Here is a 27,702-nt window from a genome sequence, read left to right on the forward strand (position 1 = left end):
TTTCTGGTACATCTTTGAATATCTATGCAACTTTGTCGCAGGATATCATATGTAATTATAACCTACTGAAGAAGGCAATCCTTAAAGCATATAAAAAAAAACACAAATTCTTACAGGAAAGATTTCAGGTATGCCACCTTACAGCCTGGCCAGAACTTTCAGCAGTTACAGTTTGTTCGACTTTTGGATAGAGAGTTCAGGAATTGATCGAAGTTATGAATCTCTTAGAGACTTCATGGTTGCTGACCAGTTCCTGACAGCTCTTCCTCACCAGATACGAACATTCATCAGAGAACGTAATCTGATTAAAGCTGAGGAAGTTGCTGAGGCTGCTGACCTGTATGCTGAGGCTCACAATTCCTATAAAGACCTAAAGGGATCGAACCCTAAGAGCAAGGGTTCATCAGACCTTAAGAAATCAAAACCTCTAGTGGAAAGTAAAATGACTTAATTTATTCCTGTTTGTCATTTGTGTGGTGTTAAGGGACATAAACGTCCAGATTGTCCTAAGAAGGTCCAAAAAGTTGGAAGATGTTTTAAAGACTGTAATGACCAAGCACCCTTCTGTTCAGGAACAGTTAATGGACTTAATGTATCTACCATTTTACGAGACACTGGATGCACATGTATAGTCATTTCTGATAAGCTGTTCCCTAATCTTAAAGAAACTCATTCCTCTGCTATACTTTCAGACTACTTGGGCCGTACAGACACTTTTCCTACCATCCGTTGTTACATTAGGTCTAAATGGTTCACAGGTTGGTCTGAAGCCGTACTAGCTCCCATCACTTCTTGCTCCGTACTAATAGGTAATGTAAAAGGTGTCATTCTTCCTTCTGAGGTTGACCTTTCATCACCAAAAGAGGACATAAGCTTTTCAGATCCTCTTCCTGTAGAGTCAGATTATTATTATTATAATCAAGGGGGAAGCGCTAAACCCGGAGGATTATACAGCGCCTGGGGGGGGGGATGTGGAAGGCATTCAGGCTTAAGTCGGGGAACTGGAGCACAGATCCAATTCCCTAAATCAAGAGCCCCTCACCAACATCAAGGAACCTTCCTTGAGGGGTGTAGAGTCAGAGAAGCCCCTCGAAAGTTCAGATGAAACTGTCTCGCGAGATTCATGTGGGATTAAAAACCAGTGATGCTACTCTCGAAAGCGAGGTAGTAGGATCACCGGTTCACTTATTAGATGAAAGTGAAGATATCACCTCCGATACCATAAATGTCGTGACTAGGGCTCAGACCAAAGCCCAGGCTTCTCCTACTGTCCATCCTTTGATTTTCCCTGACTTTAAGCCTTTAGATATATCGAAGGACTCCTTTGTCAATTTACAACGTAATTGCCATAATGCCGCTAAACAAAATCAAGTTATCCAAAGGAAAAACTTTTCATATAAATTTGAATATATAAAAGGTATCTTGTACAAGTCAGTATTCAAATTAAATTCAGATGAGATAGACTATTCCATCTTAGTTGTTCCAAGTCAATGCAGAGAGACTGTTCTTAAAATGGCTCATGACCTGCCAGTGGCCGGACATTTCTCGCATCGTAAAACCTTAAATAAAATTAGAGAAACCTATTTTTGGCCAAAAATGTCCTCAGATGTCACTACCTATTGTAGATCGTGTAAAGTTTGCCAACTCTCATCCTCTCGAGGTACCAGGCGAGTACCTATGGTCAAAATGCCAGTCTTTACGGTACCCTTTGAAAGAGTAGCCATTGACATCGTTGGTCCTTTATCTCCACTTTCATCTGGGGGACATAGATATATATTAACATTAGTTGATTATGCTTCGAGTTTCCCTGAAGCCATACCCTTAAAGACCATAACCACTACAGAGGTGGCTGAAGCCCTTTTGTCCATCTTCTTCAGAGTGGGCATCCCTAGAGAAATTTTGTCTGACCGTGGGACACAATTCGCATCTGACTTAATGCAACATCTATACCAACTTCTGGGAGTGAAGCCTCTCTTCACCACACCCTATCATCCCAGCTGTAATGGGAGGATTGAGCACCAGCATTCGATTCTCAAGTCCATTTTAAGGAAACTTTGCTCCCTTAAACCTAAGGAGTGGCATCGTTACCTACCCTGTGCTTTGTTTGCCATGAGGGAAGTTCCCAGTGACTCTTTGGGGTTTTCACCTTTTGAACTTCTCTATGGTAGACAGGCCAGAGGCCCATTGTCCATCCTTCATGACTTATGGACTAATGAGGAGGTAAAGGCTGAGGTTCAGTCTTCTTATCAGTTTCTCCTTGACCTTAGATCCAAACTTGAGGAGACCTCTGACATAGTTTCGAAAAACTTAAGCTTGTCAATGGACCAGTACAAAACCTATTTTGATTCCAAAAGTCAGAGGAGAAGTTTTAAAGTAGGAGATGAAGTTCTGGTACTTTTGCCTATCAAGTCAAATAAATTATTAGAAGCATGGAAAGGTCCATATAAAGTATTAAAAATATGTGGGAAAGTTGACTACCTCATAGAAGTCAAGGGGAAACCTAAGCTTTATCATATCAACATCCTTAAGAAATATTACCGAAGAAATTCGGTTAACTGCCTTAATAACTTTGACTTAGTTTTTCCACACGAACTTGATAAGACAACTGAAGAATGTAAGGTGTGCGTAATTGACACCTCTAACTTAGACTATGATGAAGAACTACATGACTTGGTGACTCTTGACCACTCGGGCGCAACCAACATTAATATTAATGAATCTTTGGATGACCATAAGAGACATGAACTACTTCAATGTGTGAGTAACTTTTCAGACGTCTTTACTGATATTCCAGATGTTACCTCCACGGTAGTCCATAAGATTGACTTAGTGACGGACAATCCTATCAAACGAAAATTATACCCAGTTCCAGTTCACCTTAGGGATGCGTTTGACCGAGAGGTAGACAAATTATTAAAACTAAAGATCATTGAACCTTCAGTATCTGCATATTGCTCACAAGTAGTCGTGGTTAAGAAGGAGGATAATTCATATAGACTTGCTATTGACTTCAGAGGCCTTAATGCTATAACTCGGTGGGATGCTGAGCCTATGCCCTTAATAGATAGCGATCTACACAAATTTTATGACGCTTCCTTTTTTTGAGAGATTGATATTGCGCAGGCATATCATCAAGTAATGTTAGATCCTTCTTCTAAGCAGTACACCACTTTTCCTACACACCAAGGACTGATGCAGTATAGAACTATGCCCTTCGGTTTGGTAACTGCCTGTGCTACCTACGTGAGACTGATGAGAAAGGTCTTGGGTAATATGCCAAATGTTTCAGTTTATTTTGATAACATTTACGTAATGACATCCACATGGGGCAAGCATATCCAAACATTAACATCAGTTTTGCGTAGGTTACGCTCACATGGCCTCACTGCCAAGCCGAAGAAATGCTTCCTTGGGTATAACAAGATTAGATATCTTGGACTGATACTTTCTAATAACTCTCTGCAGCCTCTTCCCAGTAAGATCAAAGCTTTATTAGAATTTAAATTCCCCAAAACCAAGAAGCTCATGCGTAGCTTTCTTGGTTCTGTAAATTTTTATGCACAGTTTATCCCGAACCTTACTGATCTTACAGGCATCTTATCCGACTTCCTTAAAAAGTCTGTGAAGGAACCTCTTGAACTTTCCGACGTAGCTCGGGAAAAGTTTAATGAGATTAAAAATATATTCTCGAAAGACCCTATACTTAAGATTCCAGATATTAATAAAACATTTTGTTTAAGAACTGATGCCTCCAATACTGGCTTAGGTGCAGTGTTACTACAATACCATGATGGTACTCCCTTCCCTGTATGCTTCCTAAGCCGGAAACTCCTTCCCGCAGAAACGAGATACTCCACAATAGAAAAGGAATGTTTAGCCCTTGTGTGGGGTATCTCCAAACTTAAATTTTATTTACTGGGAAAAGAATTCATTTTAGAAACGGACCACAAACCTATGATATACCTAGAAACTTTTAAGGGAACCAACAGTCGCCTCTTGAGGTGGACATTGGCACTCCAGGCTTCTAAGTTCCATATTGTGTATATCAATGGTTCTTCCAATTATTTCTCTGATTGGTTAAGTCGTGACAGTCAGTAGAAGATTTGTTACCTTACGCCACTTCCACATGTTAGAACTTTTTCCTCGCCTATTCTTCTTATACTCCTTGACTATAAGTCTTGGTATGGGGGAGTGTGAGGGGAAAAGTTCATTAGATAGGAGTAGCGATATAGCAACAATAGTTTCATTGCCGGCTACTTGTTAAGGTAGGGTAAGTCCAGGTCCCGCTATCCCCCCCTTCTTTTTCCCCCTCCCCGAAAGTGATAGTTTGATTGCCCGCTGCTTGTTAAGGTAGGGTCAGTCTAGCTCACGCTATCCCTTCCCCTCCTTCTCCCCCTCCCCCCGAAAGGTGACGTGTGGGACTCCGGTCCAAACAGTAATCACTAGACTCACAGCTCCCAGCACTACTGTAAGTACATGCCTGCCTTGTATTCTAGTGGATTTATTGGTTGAAAGCTTCAATTTTAACCAATAATAAACTTAGTCCTTTCAGTCTTGCTCTAAGTTGACTGTTGTAATAATCACATCTTTTAGGTATTGTACTTATCATGGAGAGTGATTTCTTAAGCAGTGGGTAACCTGTCTATCTTTCCAGCTTCGATGACAGAGAGGGTCACCTGCCAATCAAAGAGTAGAATTGAAGGAGACGGACTAATGTTCGGAGACATCCCAAATTTTGATCCACTTACCTGTTTGTGTATGCAAGTAGCAGGATATAACCCCTCATCATTGCAGTGGAGAAAACCTGCTTTCCTGTCATCTGGAAGGATTATTGACTGCTAGAAAATCTGTGAAGAACGAGCCGGTGGGTTGTCATCAACACCTGCAACCCCCCCTCCCCCTCCCATCATCGGCATCGGCTACGATTTCAACAACACGCAGTGTCACCAACACCAGACACCCAAGTTTTATTTATATCTATTAGCGTTGAATTCAGATATCATTTATATTTTTCATTTTTCATTTTTAATGTAGGATTAATATTTCATATTTAAGTGTTTTATATTTTATATTTTCTAAATAATAAATTGTTTATGTTTGTCAGTTTTTGTTCTTTTTCTATTCATTAATTTTCCTGAGGAGGAGCCAGCCTTGGTAATACTGTCTGAAGTTGTTACAGGGCTGAGTAAGCCTTCACACGTGGTTATCTTTTTTGGAGCTTCGACTATGACTATTTCCTGGGCAATCATCGAGATAGCAATATTGCTTGTGATCGTTGATCTCACATCCGTTACCATCTATGCCTACTGGAATCAAGGAAAGTCCTCAGTATCTTTGGTTAATTATAGGAGTTCATTAGAGTCTTCGCCTGTAGCAGCTAGACTTGTGATCTTCAACAACAGGAGACAAAACCTAGCCGATGGTTAACAAGTAGGTGCGTTTCAGCGAAGCATATCTGCAAGGATATGGACGCTATGTGGCCGATGTAGCATGAATGGTGGCTAGAATGACTACCGCAGACAGCAATCCATTCATAACAGCGGTAGAGAATTGCCGCCTCCACAGTGAAGTCTTCACACTAAACTCCAGATTTGCCAACAATAAGACACTAATTCAATATGATACTTTATGATGACATGGTAAACTCGTGTGGAAAATCAGCAAGTTGTATTAATATTGGTAGAATTGCCGACAATATGTTAATTAAAGGACACAGATGCAACTAATGTGACATTTTAAAATCAGCAAGGATTGGTGAGGCTCGATCCTCTGTTTGTCAGTCAAGAGACAAACACTACCAAAAGTTTGTACAATATTATAATAACTATATATTTGATGAACAACTGAAGCAACAAAGATCGTGTTTCATTTTAAGTTAGGGTCAACAGACTCATTTACTTTGTATAAATATTTTGAAAAATTAACAGTGCTTTTACGCAGTGATAAACATAATTGCCCAAAATTAATCTTTCCATACAGTAAAGATGTTGAATCACGTGATATTGTTTTACAAGTGTGATGGCATCAGCTACAGTATATGAACGGCCCTGAACATAGCGAAAACATTCTATACATACATCTATCAGATATTAGTTAACACGGGGCCAAGATGGTAACATTCATTTTAGTGCTATAATGTAACTGTCTGGTATTCCGTAAATTAACTAAGTAAAAGTGTTATAATTTTATGTGTATCACAAAAAGTGAAAGGAGTCTAGCATACTCCTCTCACTTGATTATGATGTGGAATAAAACAGAGAAGAACTGAGACAGTGGTCTAGGCATTGGTAGTAGGGAGCTAGAGATAAGGCGCAAACTAGGAGAAAATGCGTACATAAACTACGACGTGAGTGACTGTGACCAAACTAATTTTTACATAAATATTTCTAACCTTCAGTGATATTGCTAAAGTTAAAAATTATTTCGTCAGGTTTATTGCTGACTGTGATTTGCATTCCTTCACAGGTATATGTATATACGACAGTATTTTAGTGACTAAATGTGACGACGTCGCAGCTTCGTATCGGATGTGGATGTGACGTAAGGAAACAGCCGCTCTAGCGGTCCTCTGCCCTTTGTCAGTCAGGGTGTCAAACAGTTCGGGTGACGGCTTCCTCAAATTTGCTGCCTACCGTATCTGTCTGTAGATATTTATTTCACCGGTCTCTGTTTCATGCGTGCATAATTCCTTGGTCTATTCCAAACATAGTTTCCTTGAACAACAATGGCTTTAGTCACAAGACGTATTGCCATGTGTATTTGAAAAAGGTTTTGAGTGATATTGCCATAACAGTAAATCAGAATGAAAAGTATGAAATTTTGTTGAAGAGAATTAAACAAAAAGAAGCAAATAAAAACTCCTAGTGCAACCTACATTTGATGGATTGTGTGGACGAGGAGGTGGAGAGCTGAACCACCCTTGACAAGCTAACTGTTCCTCAAGATATGTGAAGATCAACATACTGGTCTTCAGGTGAATAACTATATTAATTTCATTTGAAGTAAATACCCAGCGGCAGCATGGCTGATTTACGGATCCCAGTGCTTGTCTTCCTTGTACTTGTTACGAACTCTGAGAGCTATGTAAGCTTTAAAGAATTTTCTTCCTATATCTATGAAAAAATTCAACAAATAAGCTGTCAAGACACTGAGATATGCGATTTAGTGGCTGAGGCGAGCTATGGGTGCCACACCTTTACAGTTGGAGAAGCCACCTCAAACACTTCTTGCTCTGTCAAGTCCTTCTCAGACTCTGATTTTGTTGTCTACCTAAAACCTGGTGAAAATTTACAGTCTTTGGAGCTGGAACTTTTATTTTTCATTTTTTGTCTGCCAGAGAGCCAAAATAATGTCAGAAGCCTAAAAATTTTACCAAAAACTTTTCGTGATCTTGAAGCTTGGCATGAACTTAAAGTCCAGCATGTACCTCAAGAGAAAAGTTATTACATCTTGATCGACGGAGAGAAATATTATGCCACGCCCAAGTCGTTGTTAAACATAACCGCCTCAAAGTTCGTACTGAAAATACAAGGTTCGTCTTCTTGGAGCTTCGACTGCGACCCTCGAGACTATCCTCCACCAAGTCAACCAAACTCCATGCCCTTCTGGGTGATCATCGTGTTTACAGTGTTGCTAATAATCGTCGTTCTCGCCATCTATGTTTTTTGGAATTTTAAAAAGAAATCAGCGGGTAATCAACGGAGTTCTTCAGTGCCTTCGTCCACAGCTGCTAGATCAGTGATATTCCAAAACAGGAACCAAAACCTACGCGGTGGTTATCCAAGCAGGCACGTTTCAGTGGAACATGTGTACGAGGATGTAACACGACCGGCAGATAGACTGGCCATCGTCGATCATTCAGTCTATTCACCACAGCAACAAAGAACTAATGTCTCTACAATTAACAGTCTTTATAATGTACTGTCGGATTAGCAAAGATATGTGGCTGTTAGATATACAAGATACTTTTTTTGAAGTTTTTAGCCCTTTTGGGTCATTAGGAAGAAGTGGTGGAAGCCCAAGAGACACTATGAAAATCTCGGGTGTATATATATATATATATATATATATATATATATATATATATATATATATATATATATATATATATATATATATATTAAGCAAAAATTGCGGCAAAACAACCAAATAAATATTCATATACTGTTCTAAAATTTTTAACGCACGAGTGATGTTTTTGTTGTTACAGTAGTGATAGCATTAGACATGTGAACAACCAGGAATATAATGAAAATCCACTTACCTATCAGATATAAATCAGTACAGGATCAAGATAGTAATGTTCGCTATAGCGTTGTTTCAACTGTATCAAATATCCCATAAAATAATAGTGACAGTGTTATGAATAGCAGTGACAGTGTTCTCAATGTGTATTATAAAAGTGAGTAAAAGATTGATTAATTGATATAGATGGGATGACTCAAGAATGAATCCTTGTGGCACTCCATTTATAACGTTATTAGTGGTGTTATTATAACTGATAATATAATAGTAGTTTATAAGACGAATAATTGTAATAATTTTCTTAGCTATCCTACTGCTAGGTAAATGATGTCTTTTGCTTTGTTCCATCACTCCTGTATGTGTTCTGTTAATATGTTATTCTGGAATAACTGTATATGTCCATATATACCTGCTTAGTATTATTAACTAAAGTGCATTAATTTGTTAATCGATTCGATACTGATATGGGCTGGACACCATTGTCTGAATATACAGGCTATTACCGAAGTTACCCTTTAGGGCCGCGATATAATTTCGGTCTTTGCTTTCAGTATATCCTGTATATATGTAAAACCTCGTTTAGCTTAAAAGCAGTGTGTGTTATGTTGTTTTATGGGTCTTAGCTTGATGTCATTTCTGTTGTAGAGTAATATTATGGCTTAGAGTTACGGCTCCGTATTCAAGTGTTAAGTATTAATCATAGTGTACTTTATTTATTTATTTATTTATTTATTTCCAATTTGTGCACACATACAGAGGTACAAAAAAAATACAGATAAGAGCAGTATGCCAAAGCCACTTATACTATGCATAGCATTACGGGCTGGCTTAAAATTAACTTAAGATTAACTAAGCAATGATTATTATTATTATTATAATCAAAAAGAAGCGCTAAGCCACAAGGACTATACAGCGCTGCTACTAAGCAATGATGAAATCAGTGATAAAACATTAATGTAAACAGATAACTATAAAGCACAAGTGAGTATTACAAAGACAGGTCATATGGTTGCATTCAGTTAGGTAGTGATTCTGTTAGGTAGTGTATTTAAAAAATAATAAAGTTAGATTGGGTTTTAGGTTTAACATTTATGTGATATAATTGTGAGAAACATTTAAGATATACAATTTATAATGTTCAGTTATTCAGTATTTATTTGGTTTTGGGTGAGTAAGTAATCTTTGAGAAGAGACTTGAATTTATAAACAGGTTGTGTTTCTTTTATATTTACAGGTAATGAATTCCAGATTTTAGGGCCTTTTATGTGCATTGAGTTTTTGCATAGTGTGAGATGGACACGAGGAACATCAAAGAGTGATCTGTGCCTTGTGTTATGGTCATGTGTTCTGTTGAGGTTGGCAAGGAGATGTTTGAGGGGAGGGTTAATATCAGAGTTAAGTGTTCTATGTATGTAATAGGTGCAGTAATAAGTATGGATGTTTTGTATGGTGAGTAGGTTTAGTGTATTGAATATTGGTGGAGTGTGCTGCCTGTAGTGAGAATTTGTTATCATTCTAAATGTTTAATTGTAAAACGTAGATTTTTTTCGTCTGCCTATATTAAACGTGTAGATGCGTAGCCAACAACAGGTCTGAGAGCATATTATAACTTATCTTTGCACTTCTTCTATGGTGGATTTATTAATAGGCACGTCGAGGCCAAGATACATATAAGACATAATGTAGAAAAGACACGGAACGGTTGGGATTTGAACCTATGGCAAGTGAGTCCTTGCCATGGGTTCAAACCCCTCCCGTTCCGTGGTTTGCAATTGTGTTATGACGATTTCGTGAGTTAAGTTTTACTGCAGTCGATGAGTTTATCCTGCAGACACTCGAAACGTCGTTATAAGTTTCAGTCTCCTATGTGCGGGTTATTTGTGTATCTTTTACATAGTGTTTGAACTTCATTAAAAGCACCTAAGTCAGGAACCAAAACTTCATTAAGAACTGTGCTCATTTTCGTACTTCCTATTATATAGGTCATGATGTAACCAGCATAGTTTACAACTAAATGTTTAGGTGAGGTGGGAAGAACAGCAGTTATTGCACTAGGACCGAGAGCACTTCCCGTTGATCATAGCCTGAGTAACCGGCTGGTCAGGTAATGATTTTATTTATCTATCCAGTTCCTTCTTGAAGATAACTAGTGGTCTGTTGATAATCCCTCTTATGCATGATAGGAGGCTCTTAAACAGTCATGGGCTCCAGACATTTATTGTGTTTTCTCAAGAGAATTCACTGCACCCTTCTTTTCACGCAGGGTATGTTGCACCGTTTTCCGAGTCTTTCGCTTTCATAGGGAGTGATTTCAGCGTGCAGATTTGGGACCAGTTCTTCTAGGGTTTTCCAGGTTTAAATTGTGATGTGTCTTTCTCGCATGCGTTCCAAGGAGTACAGGTCAAAGGACCTCAAACGTTCCCAGTAATTTAGGTGCTTGACTGAACTTACGACGTGCAGTGAAGGTTCTCAGTACATTCTCTAAATCTGCAATTTCACCTCTCATGAATGGGGTTGTTAAGTGTGCAGCAGTATTCCAGCCTCGAGAGAATAAATAATTTCAAGAGGGTTATCACTGACTTAGCATCCCTTGTTTCGAAAGCTCTAATTATCCGTTCTATCATTTTCCTCCTCTTCAAGGGGGGCTCCTTGGCGTGGTGAAGAGGCTCTTGGTCTGAGGAATTAGACCTGTCAGTCTTCTTCCTCAGACCGAACCTAATTACCCCCCAATCTCCCCTCCCCTATCCCATCCTCCCCATCCTCCCCTTTTTCCTTTCCTCCTCCTCCTCCCCACCCCTCCCTTTTGCCCTTCCTCTTTTTGGCCTTTGGGATTTCTCCCACAGGCGCGCTAGTTCCTAGGTAGGGGAAACGATACCGGGGTCTATCCCATTCCGTTGAGGTTCTTGGCGGTGGCGTAGTTTGCCGTGGAATCTGGATCGCCTGGGGATGTCCCGATCCCTCTCCGGTATCCCGGAGTAGCTTTGGGTGTCTTTCGGGCGATGGGTGTATCTCTGGAAGCCACCTTTCAGATTCCGGGGGTGGTGGCCGAAGGAGGTATGCTTTGTGGCGGATATCCGGCCGCCCTCTCTTTTGTCCACCGAGGTAGCTCGGCAGATGTGAGGTTGCTATCCCGGATTGTTAGTTTACTAGCATGATGGGTAGGGTATGGCATGGGTTCCATGCTGCATCTGCGCTACTTGCGGTGCTGAGGTCCTCTTGGGCGCAGAGGGAGATTTCTGGCCCTTTCATTCCTCCTAGGAACTATCCCTCCCCGGTCTTCCCTTTTTTTATTCTTTTTTTTATTTTTATTTTCTTTTCTTCTTTCTTTTTTTTTCTTAAAAACAAAAAGAAAGAAGTAACCTAACCATGGCAGCCCTAGTCCATGAACCTACTACCCCCGGGCCCCTTCTTGATACCGCACCCCGTTCTGACCCCGCCTCGTCTTTGGACCACTCTTCAGACACTCCTCATGCCTCTGTAACTATTGCCGGTGCTGTTTCCTCACCCGCTTCAGGAACTGAGGCCTCGACTGACTCCTTCGATTTATCGGACCTTCGCTCTCCTCTGACTATGCTTCCGGCCTCTCCCTCTACGGTGCGGCAATTTTCAAATCGCCGACCCGTTCCACGTCGGACCAACTCTGGTCCCACGCCTAAATGCCAACGACAATTACCTGCTGATGATACTTCTCCACCTTCTCGTTCTTCTCAGAAACGATCGACACGTCCTTCACTACCTTTCCACGCTCAGTTTCAGACTGAACAATGGACTAAATTCTTCACTTTACGACCGACTTCCTCTACTGCCTATCTTTCTGACCACAGTATTGGCAAGGCACTCCTACGCCATGTTGGTAAAGATATTTCTTTTCATGCTCTTAAGAGCGGTACGCGCATCATTACCGTACAGAATGCTACCCAGGCTCATGAGCTCTCTCGTCTTTCCCATATCGATACTGTTCCTGTCACTCTTGAAAAACATCATTCCCTCAATTCTTGTAGTGGTACCGTCATTCTGCCCCATACCATAGTTCAACAAAATTTCCAGACATGTGGCACTGACATTCTTGAACAGCTGGAACTCCAAGATCTCCCAATCCTCAAGGTAGACACTTACGTTCTTCCTGCCCGTGGGCGGAGACGATACCCTAGCAATGTGGCTCGTTTAACTTTTGACAGCCGAGAACTCCCATCCTCAGTTTATATAGCAGGACATCAGTTACAAGTTCGAAAGGTGATCCCTACACCACAACAGTGTAGAAATTGCTGGCGATTTGGCCATCCAGCGAAATATTGCAGATCTATCGCCGAATGCCCAGTCTGTGGTGCCGATGACCATTCTAATACATCTTGCAATCGATCTCCCTCTTGCCTTAACTGTCATGAGGCTCACCCTTCGTACTCTCGCCGTTGTCAAGTCTATTTAAACGAGCGGGAAATCCGTTACCTCAAAGAGACAGAAGGTCTCCCTTATGCCATGGCAGTTTCTCATCTCCGCCTCCAAGGGAGACTCCCACGTGTTTCTTATTCCCGTGTTTCAAAACGTCCCCCCACTTCTGGTATCCCATCTTCTACACCCACCTCTGTGGTTACCTCTCTCATAGTCACTCCTGTATCTAATCCTTTTGCTGTCCTTGGCTCAGACGTCCCTACTTCAACGCCTCAGTCTGATCTCGGTTCTTCGAGTTCTCTCTCACAAGCCTCAGTATCGACGAGACCTCGTACGACACCTCCTCCCAATCGTCCCTCTACTTCTCAAAAGTCAAAAAAAGGTCCGTTAACACCTCCTACCCATCTTCCACCTCCTCATTTTACCCTCCCTGTCTCTGTCCCTGGTTCTCCCCCTCTCACTGGCTCAGTTACAAGTGTAGAGGTTCACCCTCCTCCTCGTACTGTACCTTCCTCCCCTGTTCCCTTCCAAGTTTCTTCCTCTTCTGCCACCTCCCAGGTTCCTGCCTCTTCTGTCCCCTGCCATGCTTCTCCAGTTCCCTCCACCCTTTCGCCCCCCCTACCTTGGTACAGTCCAATACAGTTCCAATCTTTACTCATCCTCCCCCTACCATTTCCAATATTGTCTCCCATACGACGTCTCTGAATTCAGAAACACTTGAAGCAATCTCTGAATATATTGCAGAGACCAAACCATCAGTGGACACTGATCCACCTTCAGCTCTTTCTCTCTCATCTGCTCCATCTGCGCAACTCCTTTCTTCACAGCGCACCGTTCCTTCGCTGCTTGAATGTTTTCCACTGCCTCCGCATGTGGACTTTTCTAACCCCTCTAGTCCGTAGGAACCCTTACCTGCGGATTTCAAGTATCTTTATCATTGCCAATCATGGCCTATTTACAGTGGAATATATGCGGCCTCAGGGGTAATCGGGGTGAGCTTCAGATGTTACTCTCCCAGTTTGCCCCTGTTGGTGTTTGCTTACAGGAACCAAAATTACACTCTGCTGTTATTTCTCCCATCTCAGGCTATAATTTATTGTATTCTTCAGATCCTTTTCCTGATGGGACCTTTAATGAAAGTGCCCTTCTTCTACGCACTGATATTCTGTACCATCAGCTATTTGTTCATACTTTGCTGCATTACACAGCAGCCCGTATCCACTTACATAGGTGGTATACCCTCTGTTCTTTATATCTCCTTCTCGGGCATTATCTATTCCGGATATTGCCTTCCTAGTTTCGTCATTACCGCCACCGATTCTGTTACTTAGTGATTTTAATGCCCACCATTTCCTCTGGTGGGGGTCTCACTGTGATTCCCGTGGAATTCAGTTAGAGGCTTTTCTTGCCACCCACCCCCTCCATGTTTTAAATACAGGTACTCGCACCCATTTTGATCCTCGGACTCATACTCTCTCTTGCATCGATCTCTCAGTCTGCTCTTCCTCCACCACATTAGACTTCACTTGGTCTGTTCTCCCGGACTTACATGACAGTGATCATTTCCCAATCATTCTTACTTCCCCTTCATATTCGCCACCTCTTCGCACCCCACGCTGGCAATTTAATCGGGCAAATTGGAACCTTTACTCACACCTAACTGTTTTTAAAGAGGTTCCTTCTTCGTCCTCCATCGATGAGCTTTTACACCTCTTCTCGTCCTCCGTTTTCACCGCAGCTTCTCATTCTATACCCCAAACTTCGGGCAGGCATTCTCAGAAATGCGTGCCTTGGTGGTCTCCTGCTTGTGCTCGTGCAGTACGTTTGAAACGCGCTGCATGGGGCAGGTACCGGTACAATAGAACCACAGAGAGACTCCTTGATTTTAAACAGAAGCGTGCGATCGCTCGCCATGTCATCCGTGACGCTAAACTCACTTGCTGGCGAGATTATGTCTCCACCATCACCTCTGCTTCCTCTATGAGTGCAGTCTGGAAAAAAGTACGAAAACTGAGTGGTAAATATTCTCCTGACCCGGCTCCTGTTCTGCGGGTTGCCGGTGTTGATATAGCAAACCCACTAGATGTTGCCAATGAAATTGGCAATCATCTGGTCCGTATTTCTCAGGGACTCCATCTATGCCCCTCATTTCTTTCCTCAAAGTCTGCCAGAGAGTTAGCACCCTTGGACTTTTCTTCTCTCAGAGAAGAACAGTATAATGTGCCTTTTACACTTCAAGAACTGGAGGCAACACTCTCAGCTTGTCGATCATCGGCAGCTGGGCCCGACGACATTCATATTCGTATGCTACAACATTTACATCGGTCAGCCCTTGCAGTCCTATTACGCCTTTACAATCTTATTTGGTCACAAGGAGTTCTTCCACAGCTGTGGAAATCCGCCATTGTTCTCCCTTTCCGCAAACCAGGCACTATGGGACATGAAACCTCCCACTATCGTCCCATTGCTCTTACCAGTGCAGTTTGCAAAGTAATGGAACGCCTAGTAAATAGACGTTTAGTGTGGTATTTAGAGACACACAACAGTCTCTCCACTCATCAATATGGCTTTCGTAAGGGACGTTCTACCATAGACCCCTTACTACGCTTGGATACGTATGTTCGTAATGCCTTTGCGAATAACCACTCAGTTATTGCCATATTTTTTGACCTTGAGAAGGCATATGACACAACTTGGAGGTATAATATTTTAGCCCAAGCCCACTCCTTAGGCCTTCGAGGCAATCTACCATCCTTCCTTAAGAACTTTTTAACTGACAGGCATTTCCGTGTTCGGGTTAATAATGTGCTCTCCCCGGACTTTATCCAAGCTGAAGGTGTCCCCCAGGGATGTGTTCTGAGCACAACACTTTTTCTCCTTGCTATTAATGATTTGGCCTCTAGTCTTCCATCAAATATTTGGTCATCACTCTATGTTGATGACTTCGCTATTGCCTGTGCAGGCGCTGACTGTCACCTCATTACAGTTTCTCTCCAACATGCAGTCGACTGTGTTTCCAATTGGGCCACCACACGTGGGTTTAAATTTTCCAGCACTAAAACCCACCAAATTACTTTCACTAGACGCTCTGTCATCTCCGATCATCCTTTGTACCTCTATGGCTCCCGTATCCCTGAACGTGATACAGTCAAGTTTCTGGGCCTCCTCTTTGATCGTAGGTTATCCTGGAAACCTCACATTACCTCTCTGAAGGCAACTTGTCACAGCCGGCTGAACCTTCTTAAAACCCTTGCTCATCTTTCATGGGGAGCTGATCGTCGAACCCTCCTTCGCCTACATTCCACCCTTATTTTATCGAAACTTGATTATGGTGACCAGATCTATTCAGCGGCATCTCCTGCTACTCTCTCTAGCCTTAACCCCATTCATCACCAAGGATTTTTTTTTTTTATATTTTATTTAGAAAACACAATACATATTTAAATGTATGCTATGCATACGGTACATAAACTAAGACATGTTATCCATTAAAAATGAAACAACAATTCCACGTTCTACACGAAGGCAACCCACACCCGAACATACAGGTGGATTTAATAAATTCATAAATACTACCTATATAATCCAAAGAATATCACACGTATTTACAAGGACGTATAAGTGATTAATAATAAGAACTATACTGGATATTAACAAAAATTCCTCTACCACACAATCCCAGTACTTAAATAAACCGTTACCCGTAGGTGTATTACCACCATTTACACATCCAACAACATGACCTACCAAACCCCCTTTTAACAATAATTAATAATGCCAGTGCATACAAAAAATATATGCATGCACCGTTTTGAGAAAAAACCCTTAAGTAACCTAACAATCACGGTATGCCCTTACCTCATTAAACCTTAATGAGAATTACAGAAATTGGTTATGCATAAACCACAACAAAAATATAAAAGTACATAGCAACCCAGATATGTACATTATGTTACCATACACACACACTTGTATAATTGGAAGAATATACACCCACAATATCTAATATCAATAATAATAAAACAACAACAAAGAAATTCAAACTGCCAGTACATCATTGTATGACATGGATTTTACACATAAAATTAAAGAATACACTTCATGTTACAAATGGGTTCTCCCCTCACGAGGACGGGGCGAATAATAAAAAGAAACCCCTTCATGAAATACCAAACAGGTACACCCCTACCACTAACTAACTCCTAGCTTAAGATCAAACTTGTTAATAACTGAACACAAAATCCTAATCTCCTATCTGAAACACAATTAAACATCCTTGACAGTCATATTCGTCACATTAACGTGTGCAAAGATATTACAATCCTTCTTCTATAAAGAAGTACCGTTATAAAGGAAATACTTGTATACTAATTATATCTAAAGAAAAGCTAATCCACAAGGCCAATATGGGAAGTACTTGCAGCTACATGTTAAACCTACAAAATAAGCATCATTCTATACTAACATACTTGACTACAGTGTTCCTTGCTTTATTTTATATTTTAAAACCCTTCTCAATGTTAATAAAAAGAATTACTGCTATTCACTGGCAATATCAGTGTTGCACGTGTTCAGTACTACTTGACCTAAAAAGCCATAACAGCCACTTAAGCCACCTCTCCTCGATAGTGAATGCAATAATATACCCAACCAAAATATGCAATGCAAGGCAATCCATGTATGACTATGTATCCAAGGTACTGATCGCCGATATCAAAAATCTCTGCAGGAACATAACCATTTCATAAATATATGCTCTCACTATCTCACCCCCACACCACCTTCCACACTGCTAGCCTAACCTTACACCCCCCCCCCTCACAATAAAAGAGACTCTACCCGCGCCCCCCCCCTGTTCCCTTAGAAGCTGTGCTACAGTAAAATTACGATAACCTATCGAAAAACTTGATTCCCATTTCCCCCCATATATTAACCTATTCCTACACCTTGTCCTATAAAACCGCGCTGCTAACGCTTTTATCCTCAACTGCCCTGAAATCTGCCTCATACCCCAAGAAGCATGCAAATAATCTGCCATAACGTACATCAAAGCCCTGCCCACTTCGCTTGCTACCCCACTAACATCCATCGACAACGATCTAAGAAAAGACCAACTCCCCCCCCCCCCCAACAGCCTAATAACCCCCGCCATCCAGACTCTCACCACTTCCAAAGATGAACAAAAATATACCACATGATATGCCGTCTCCTCCTCCCCACAGAATAAACATGTTGCCTCTCTAACCAACCCCATCTTATGCAACATATACTTAGATGCCACCACACCCATTAGAAAACGGTACACCAACTCCCTAACCCTTGCTGGTATCCTAAGCTTCCTGAACTCCCTCCATATGACCCTCCAGTTATACATGGGGTATACTGCGGCCCCCTGCAATACACCCCTTCCCCACACCACACCCACCACTGCGTTTACCTTCAACCTTTTTACCTGCCCCACTGCCAACATGAATCTTATTACATCTTCACACTTTCTCAAATCCCTACCACTCCACCAGTTTCTAGCATCCCTCATCACCCTATCCACCCTAACACCCCCCTCCCCCCCCCACCCTTAGATACCTCTGCTTAATATATAATACCATTACCCTAGGCCCTAATGCCAACAAACCTAGTCCCCCCCTTTTCACCTCCGTCATGACCACATCTTTGGACAACCAGGCCCTCCCAAACCCCCACACAAACCTCAACACCCTCCTCTGTATTTCCTGTATATCCTGCACCCCCAAGGGGAACACCTCCGCTACACCCCAGACCTTACTATACACCACCGAGTTAATTACCAACGCCCTCTGCTGTAACGCCACTTCACTGGCCCTCAAACCTTTTAACTTGCCTATAACCCTACTCGTGACTGCTTCTGAGTTAATCCTCCTACATTCCTGCAATTGCCTCGTATACCATATCCCACACACCCTAATTCTGTCACAAACCGTCCATCCCATTTCCTCCCCCAATCTCCCCCCAACCCATGTTCCTACTTCCAATAACCTAGACTTTGCTAAATTAACTACCATTCCTGAAACACTCCCAAAACTCCTAATGACCTCTCCCACCCTTCGTAAAGCCTCCCCACTCATAACTAACACAGTTGTATCATCCACATAACCTACTATGCCCCCCATACTTCCCCCCCCACCTCCCGCAATGCGTCATCCACAGCCTCAAAAAAAGGATGTTGCACGCATGCAAAGAGCAACTGTGACAGCGGGCAACCCTGCCTTAATCCCTGTTCCATCATCACCGCCCCCCCCAGCTTACCATTAACCTGCACCCTCATGACAGCCCCCTCATACAGAATGCGCACCCACCTCACGACCCCCCCTCCAAAACCCAATTTTTCCAAACAGTCCCACAAAAAGTCCCTCTTCACACAGTCATATGCCTGAGCCCAATCCAACCCAAGGACGCCCCCTCCCTGACAGTTCTCTATAAAATCCCTTATCACACTGTGCCCATTCTTCATAGTCCGTCCCGGAATCCCATACTGACCCCCATGTACGCTACTCCCAATTACCTTCTTTAACCTGTTCCCCAATACCTTCGCAAAAATTTTGTAATCCGTACACATTAACGACAACGGACGATAATCTCCCAAACCCTTCTCCTCTCCTCCCTTCTTTGGCACCAAGACAACGACCCCAGTTCTCTGTGTTTGCGCCATTCTGCCCCATTTCAACATATAATTCAGAACCGCCACTAGGCATTCCCTCAGTACCTCCCAATGTGCTTTGTAAAAATCATTAGATAACCCATCTATTCCCGGTGCCTTCCCCTGACTCAACCCATTCACCACTTCCCCCACCTCTTCCCCCGTAATGCCTCCCTCCAACTCCCGATCCCCCTGCCCCATACCCTGCGAAACCCTCATCCCTCTAAATGTTTCTAACCCACCCACCCCTCCCCTTCTCTTCCATTTCTCCGTAAACCAATAATCAGCATACCTACTGATAGAATCTGTGTCAGTGAGGCCCTGTCCCCTCACATAACCCTCCCCACCCTCCACAACAATATGCGCCACGGTATTCCTCAACTGTCTGTCCTTGAATTTTCTGAGAACATACCCGGTTGGCTTATCACCTTTTAGTACGTCCTCCAATCCTGCCCTGACCCTGAGTGCATCAAAACGTTCATTATGCATCTCTACTAAACGACTCCTAAGTTCCCCCATATCTCCTTCCACTCCCTCCCTACCCCCCCCCCCCCGCATAACAATCATTCAACTGACCCTCTAAATAATTCTGCAATCCAAACCTCCAGCGTGCCCGTTCCCTGCCCCTCTTCCTAAAAAATTCTACAATTTTCACCTTTGCCTGCAACTCCCACCAATCTAGCAAATCCACCTCCTCATCCCTAGCCTCCCAAAAGCCTTTCCACCATTACTGAAAAGACCGACCTTGATCCTCCTCCTGTAAAAGCCTCGCATTTAATTTCCAATAGCTCTGATATATTCTCGGAATACCATCCACCCTAAGGTCAGCCAACACTGCTCTGTGATCTGATAAACCCACGTCCACTGTTCTAACTCTCTCCACTCCTATCCCCTGCCTCACATATATCCTATCCAACCTTGCCTCATAACTCCCCTGTACATAGGTATGCTCAACCTGATACCCCCCCCTGCCAACCACATCTACCACCCCGACATCGCACAAAGCATCCCTTAAGACACCCAACACGCACCCCGCCCCCCTAGGTACTACGTCTACATGCCTAATCACACAATTCCAATCACCTCCAATTATCGCTATGGCAGGTAAACCCCTGAGATAATATAACAAAACGTCACGAACAAAATCTGATTTTATCCTTACATTACCAATCGCAGGCATATAAACTCCCACAAAACATACCCTACTCTGCCCCCACCACCCATCCACCCGAACAACCCTCCCCCCACCCCCCTCCTCCCACCCCATGACTCGCAATGGACTGGTCTCCTTTACTAAAACAGCCACTCCGCCCTTTAAAAGCGTTGCCATGCTTACAAACAACTTATATCCTCTCAATCTCAACTCACTACCTGACTTATAGTTATGCTCCTGTAGGAAACAAACATCAACGTCGTACCTTTTGAGGAACCACTCCAACCAGACCCTTTTTACCTCAGTTTTTAGGCCATTAGCATTTATCGTTACACACCTGAATGGTCAGGGAGAGGCGGCTTACCTCTGTGTCGCTGTGGCTTACTCACACTTCCCTTCAAGCTGCTCACACTTTCCTTATTACTCTTTTTAATAGGACCCCCTACCCCCCCTTGTCTCTCCCCCGATTTTCCCTGTACTCCCCCCCCTGTAGGGGATTTGCGGACCACCTCTGCCCATGCCTTCTTACCTGGTCTTTGCCCAGGTGTTAAAACATCATCTAATTCAGTCAACCCCACTGGCCTCTTCCTAGAACTGCCTACCAAAGCCACCTCTTCCTCAGGTACATCCTCCCTGTGTACCTCCGCCACTACAAGTATATCCTTTCCAGTATTCCCTGCTACTTCCGACTTCTCACTCAGCCCTTGCAATTGCTGCGTTTCACTGGTCCGTCCATCCATGTCCTCTCCTACCACGGCCTCCTCCAAGAATTCCTGGAGCACTGACTCCAAGGACACCTCCTGTGTCGACTCCCCCACTTCCTCCACCACCACAGGCGTTGGAGTAGGAACTCCCTCCTCCACCGGGAGTGTGACACACGTCCCCATCTGTTCACCCTCCTTCTCCACCTCCTCACTCCATAGAGGAGTCCCAGTCTTCGCCGCCGCCACCACACTCGTTTGCTGGACGTCCTCCACCGGGGCTGAAACCCCCGGGGCAACTCTACGTGCACATTGCGCCGCTATATGATCATAAGAGCCGCAAAGACGACACGTTCTCCTTTGCCCCACATACGACACATATACCTGATTTCTGGTGCCTGTCAACATGACATACGAAGGTATAGGCGTCTTGAGGGTCATCTTGATGTTGTATGACCCTTCCGGGAGGCCCTCATATGGTCCATCCCTCCATACCCCACCTCTGGCTTCATGAATGACTCCATACTTGCTAAAAACTTCCATTATACCAAACTTAGTTGCCTCAAAGGGTACATTCCTCACTCGTACCCACGTATAGTAAGTAGACACGTCATGCAAGCACACATCCATCGTCGAGTTGAGGCACATTCGGCGTTCCTGGTACTGCTCCACCACACTGCTGTAGTAGCTAGTCCTCAGGAACTTCACAAATACTCGTTTCACCCCATTAAGGGCCACACCATACAGTTCCTCGTTAGGGATACCATATAAATCCCTAATAATTGCAGGAAGAACGACGTTCATCGTAGCAGGGCTCAGAGAACCCCTCAACAGCTCAATGCAGACTGTGTTAATCCTCCTGCCGGTGTACTCCGCCATGTCTGAACAGGGAAAACTGCGCAGAAACCAGGATAGTGGGAGCTACTGCGCAGTGCGTCCGCACGGCCCAACAGCGATGCGGACAATGACTCTTCCCCTGTCGAGAGCCTCTATGCAGAAGAGAACATTCCATCCTTATCCGATCTCCGTGATGCCCATTGCCTGCGCTACTATGTACGCTCTCATGATCTCCGCAATCCTTCCATTTATAGAATGGTCACTGATATTAGTAGACATTCTTTATTTGTTCGCCGCCCCTGTTTACTCCGTCCCTTCTCTCTTCGCCTTCATTCGCTCTTGTCTTCTCTTCAACTACCACCTTTCTATGTACATGTAGCATCTCACTTTTCCCTACCCCCCTGGGAAGTTCCAGTCGTTCGAGTCTGTTCTTTCTCCCTTCCTTGCTCGAAAGCCCAACTGTCTACGGTCACTTCCCGCTCTCTTTTTCTTGACCACTTTCACTCTCATTCTCATGCCATTGCTGTGTACACAGATGGCTCTAAGTCTTCTGATGGCGTAGGATTCGCAGCAGTGTTTCCGGACAGTGTCGTTCAAGGGCATTTACTATCTTCGGCTAGTATTTTTACTGCTGAATTATATGCCATCCTTACAGCACTTATCCGTATTGCATCTATGTCTGTGTCATCATTTGTGGTTGTCTCAGACTCCCTTAGTGCTTTACAGGCTATACAAAAATTTGATACACCTCACCCCTTAGTCCTCCATATCCAACTTTGGCTACGCCACATCTTTACCAAGCATAAAGATATTGTTTTTTGTTGGGTCCCTGGTCATGTTGACGTACAGGGCAATGAACAGGCAGACACTGCTGCGCGGTCAGCAGTACATGACCTACCAGTTTCTTATAGAGGTATTCCATTTACGGACTATTTTGCTGCAATATCTTCCCACCTTCACACCCGTTGGCAACAACGTTGGTCTACTATGCTCGGCAACAAACTTCAATGTATTAAACCAAGTATAGGTTACTGGCCGTCTTCTTATCACCAGTGTCGAGGTTGGGAGACTACTCTCTCCCGTCTTCGCATTGGCCATACTCGTCTTACTCATGGATATCTCATGGAGAGGCGTCTTGCTCCTCTCTGTGAGAATTGCCAAGCTCCATTATCAGTCAGCCACATTCTGTTGGACTGCCCACTTTATCAACGAGCACGCAGAATTTACCTCTGTCGTCGTCTTCGCTCCGCTGCTCTCTCTTTACCTTCCCTTCTCGCTGATGGACCCACCTTTCATCCAGACTCTCTCATTGACTTTTTGACAACAACTGACTTCACAAATTCTGATACCTTCAGCCCTTTCTACTTCAATCTCTTGCTACCCTCTACCCCCGTACTATCCCCTGCCCCGCTGTTTTCTGTAACTTGCTGATCATCCCTCCTCCCTTCTGCCATCCAATACCCTCGCTTCCTTCCCTACCCTGCAGCGCTGTATAGCCCTTGTGGCTTAGCGCTTCTTTTTGATTATAATAATAATAATAATATCATTTTCCTTGCAGTTGTGGTAACACTTGTGAACCTTGAAGGTGATATCCTCTGATATTATCACTTCTAAGTCCTTTATATTAGTTTTTCACATTGTGCGGTTAGAATTTGTTTTATACTCCCTTCTAGCTTTTATTTCCTCATTCCTTATTGAACATATCAGTCTGATCGTGTGACCTGGTAATAATGTGTCACATGATAATGTGGCATTGATAGTGACCCTGTTGATAGTGTGACACATGATAACGTGTTTGATGATAATAATGTAACACTGATGATAATGTAACCCTGATGATAATAGTGTGACACTGATAATAATGTGGAAATGATGATAATGTAACCCTGATAATGATAGTGTGACACTGATGATAAATGTAACCCTGATGGTAATAGTATGACATGATAATAATGTATTATTATTAAAGATTCGCCGGTATTCTCCAGGCTCGGGCCTTTTCCAAGTGGTGGCCCGGCCTTGGCTCCCTCTTTACGGAGTATCTGAGACCTAAGTCTCCCATTGGAGGAGGCCATCTTTGGGACCAACTGTCCCCAGGCCTAGCCACAAGCTAGGTCTCTCTGGTCTGCCATCCCAACCCCAAGGGGGCTAATGGGAATGACAGTCTTGTGAGCTGCAAGTTCTGGCTCAGGCACCTACCCTGCCCTAGAAGGGCTGGGCATGGTGTCGATGATATTAATGTAACATTGATGATGATAATGCGGCTGAGACGAAATGTAGATTTGAGAGCAGGCAGTAACTGTGGTAGACTTTTTTTTAATTGCGTCACCCGCCGCATTTGGTTCATGAATTTTCTGCTGTTTTTTGTCTCGGCTGATACTAGGTGTTTCGTTTATCAGTCAAGACCTTATGTGGCAGTGTGTCAGGATTTAGTGTGGCACTGTCAAAAATTTGTGTAGCACTGTGACAAGATGTTGTGTGACACTGTGACAAGATCTTGTGTGACACTGACAAGATCTGGTGTGACACTGTGGAACGATCTTGTGTGACACTGTGGCAAGAATTTGTGTAGCAATGTGTCAGGATCTTGTATGGCACTGTGCCAAGACATCTTATGGCACTTTCAAGACTTCTTTTGGGACAGTGGCAAGACTTCTTGTGGCACTGTCAAGATCTTGACGAGCATTGTTGAGGCCTTGTGGCACTGTCAGGACCTTTTGTGGCACTGTTAAGATTTTGTTTGGCACCGTATCAAGATATTGTTTGGCATTATATCAAGACCTTGTGTGGCACTATGTCAAGACCTTTTGTGGCACTGTATCAAGACGTGTGACACTGTCAAGCATTGCGGCACTCTGTCAAGGTCTTGCATGTCAAAAAGGTGACCTCGACGTCACCAGCGCTCCTACACATCAAGCCTTGGCATAGTTACTGAAGATGAGACCAAATATGGAACTACACGACCCTTGCACCAGCTATGTTTTTTAACCATGCTTTTTACAGACAGATTCGGCACAGCTTTTGGATCACCCTTCAGCGCAGTCCTACTTAGCCTCTGTATGTAGTTTTGGAGGCAGATCAGTTCTCCAGCATCTTCACTGCAACCATCACGTTCACGTGGCTGCGGTACATATAAGCAACCTAGACTCTATTTAATCATATATCCAGTTTAGAATCGAAGAAGGAAAGGACAACATGTTTGTGGACGTCTAAATTAATTAAACTAGAGCACTAGCTCTAGCTTGATCCTAGATTGCAGATGTGCCCAGAAATTACTTTGTACGCCCTCAAAGATAACGGAAAGTCTGACAGACGTGGCATATAAGAGACATGCCCGTAAAGTCACAATCATCACTTCAAAAACCACACTACATATCACCAAATTAAGATACAACGGTGAAAGGAACCTCAGTGCCAGAGTCTGCTTCATTCCTTTTGCAGGATGTGATAGACAATACATAGGAGAGACCTCACACAATATAAATATCAGAAAGAATAAAAAGTTGTTGCTACAACTCCTTTCTCTCCCCTCCCTCCTCCTGTTCTGTCTTCGGGCCTTCTCTTCCTTATTCTCGTTCAGTTGTGACTTGGACCAAAGTGTAGTCATAAGTTTCCTCTCCAAAGTGCAAGTTATCTGCATAAACACTATAATAAAAGAATACTAATATGCTTGGAGAACTCTCAATATCAACAATGCTCGTGTCACCCACGGAGACAAACATTCTACTTTATGAAATAGCACGGTGCTAAATTCATTATCAAGGAATAAATAAGTTCAGAAGAAAATGTTTAGAAGCAGCCATCAGCAGTACATAAAACATTGTACAAAACCAAGGCAGTTTTAGCTTAGGCAAATATCGGGACATTGGAGTCACTGAAGGGAGGTGCTTGTCCCAAGGAATTGGAGCTCTCTCCACTTCTTTAGATCAAATCTCCCCTCAAGGAAGGTTCCTTGATGTTGGTGAGGGGCTCTTGATTTAGGGAATTGGATCTGTGCTCCAGTTCCCCGAATTAAGCCTGAATGCCTTCCACATCCCCCCCCCCAGGCGCTGTATAATCCTCCGGGTTTAGCGCTTCCCCCTTGATTATAATAATAATTTAGATCAAATCTAATTGCCTTTCATTCCCCTTCCCCGGGTACTGTATAATCCATGCGGATTTAGCGCTTCCACATAAAGATAATAATGATAATATGGTAATAATGTGGGAAACAAGCTAGAAGTTTTTCATTGAAGGTAAGAGATGAGCAGATATCCTTGATTAAGAAATGGAGAGAAGGTGCAGTTAGTGCCCTTTCAGAAATGGCAGCTTACAAGAACGTTTAAAATTACAGAAATGGCCGAAGCAACTGTGCATGTGTGTGTTAGTTACCAGTTGTCAGTGTGTTCATAACAGTTTGCAACAAAAGAGTTTTACCAAACAATTGGATTTGTACTTACCCGTTCCTCCATGGTGTTGTTTATGTAGCTAATTAATCTTATATTTGACATGTGTAGGCTGTTAGCGAAACCTTGTTCCTAAAATCAAGACTTTCACAGTGAAGGTTTTTAATAACTTGGTTTATCTCTGTTCTGCACATATTTTATTAACTTTTTCTCCATACTTTGCATCATGTTTGTGCTCACTAATTTAAATTCCAGTTGTGACAAACAATGTTTCCTATAAGCACATTAAAAAATTCGAGTACTCAGTCCAGGCTCTTCTGTTGAGTTTTTACTAATGGAAACACCGATTTTCTGGAGTTATGTTGTTCTGGAAATTCACTAACACGTTCAGCTCAATTCTGGATGTGCTTCGACCTCTTAACTACAGTACACAACTGCTAGGAGTGAGAGAGCCAGGTCACAGGTAAGAGGAAGAGCCAGGGGCTGAGAATCGAACCCTTCAATCGCAAACAATTTTTTGCTCAAAACTTCTCACAGTAGTACACTAGTTCTTGTGGTTCTCAGAACTACTCATAACTTTTGATTCTCAGCACTTTCCACACAGCAGCAGATACAGTTCTTGCGATGCTCAGAACTCCCCACAGCAACACACTATCTTTCTGGTGCGCGAAGTTCCCCACAACTCTTGGGCTATGGCGACTGGGACGAAGCATAGCCAAATAGGCAGCTCAGGACACTCTGGTTATCTCTTATCTGCATTATATTTATCTGTATCTCCAGTTACCAGTCGATAATTTTCAAGGTTTAGGGTTCGGCAGTAGAAAAATAAAAAGTGTTGTGTAGTTCGGTGGTTATGACGTAGGTTGGGATAACGGTCGTGGCGGGAGTGGTAATGGTGAAGTGAGCGATGGTGGTGACAGTGGTAGTAGTTAGTGATGGTGCTATCACTGGTGTTATGAAAGACGGTGCAGTCACTGGAGATGGTCGTGATGCTGCTGCTGCTGGTGATTATCCAGGTTGATTTCCTGTTACATGAATGTCGTAACCTAGCAGATTTTAGAGACTTTCCACGGACGAATAAACTAACAATAAAGAGGATATACACCAACAATGGACAGTAGAACATTTCTCAGTATTCCTGGGGACAAAGGATATCAAATAAAAACATGAAAATTTTGAGAATAGTAGTTACCATAGAAGGAAAAGGAGTTAGAATCTATATCCAGATAAATAGCATTAAGAGAGAGATTTGCATTAGGTACAGTCTTCTAGTTATTAACGAATAAGGATTTTCTTTAGCAGTAATTAGAAATTATGGGG

The 27,702-nt window shown here is 43.0% G+C and overlaps 1 protein-coding gene across 1 annotated transcript in view; it reads right to left on the bottom strand.

Annotated features, from left to right (window-relative positions):
• LOC128700556 (uncharacterized) overlaps positions 1-27,420 on the bottom strand; it is a 46,328-nt gene extending 18,908 nt beyond the window's left edge. Inside the window, exon 1 of the mRNA XM_070098831.1 lies at positions 26,437-27,420. Coding sequence (XP_069954932.1) covers positions 26,437-26,487 — 51 coding nt within the window. The 5' untranslated portion in view covers positions 26,488-27,420. The remainder of the gene's footprint in view (positions 1-26,436) is intronic.
• Positions 27,421-27,702: the final 282 nt, after the last annotated feature.

Source organism: Cherax quadricarinatus, chromosome 65 (assembly GCF_038502225.1).
Source record: "Cherax quadricarinatus isolate ZL_2023a chromosome 65, ASM3850222v1, whole genome shotgun sequence".
Taxonomy (NCBI): Eukaryota; Metazoa; Arthropoda; class Malacostraca; order Decapoda; family Parastacidae; genus Cherax; species Cherax quadricarinatus.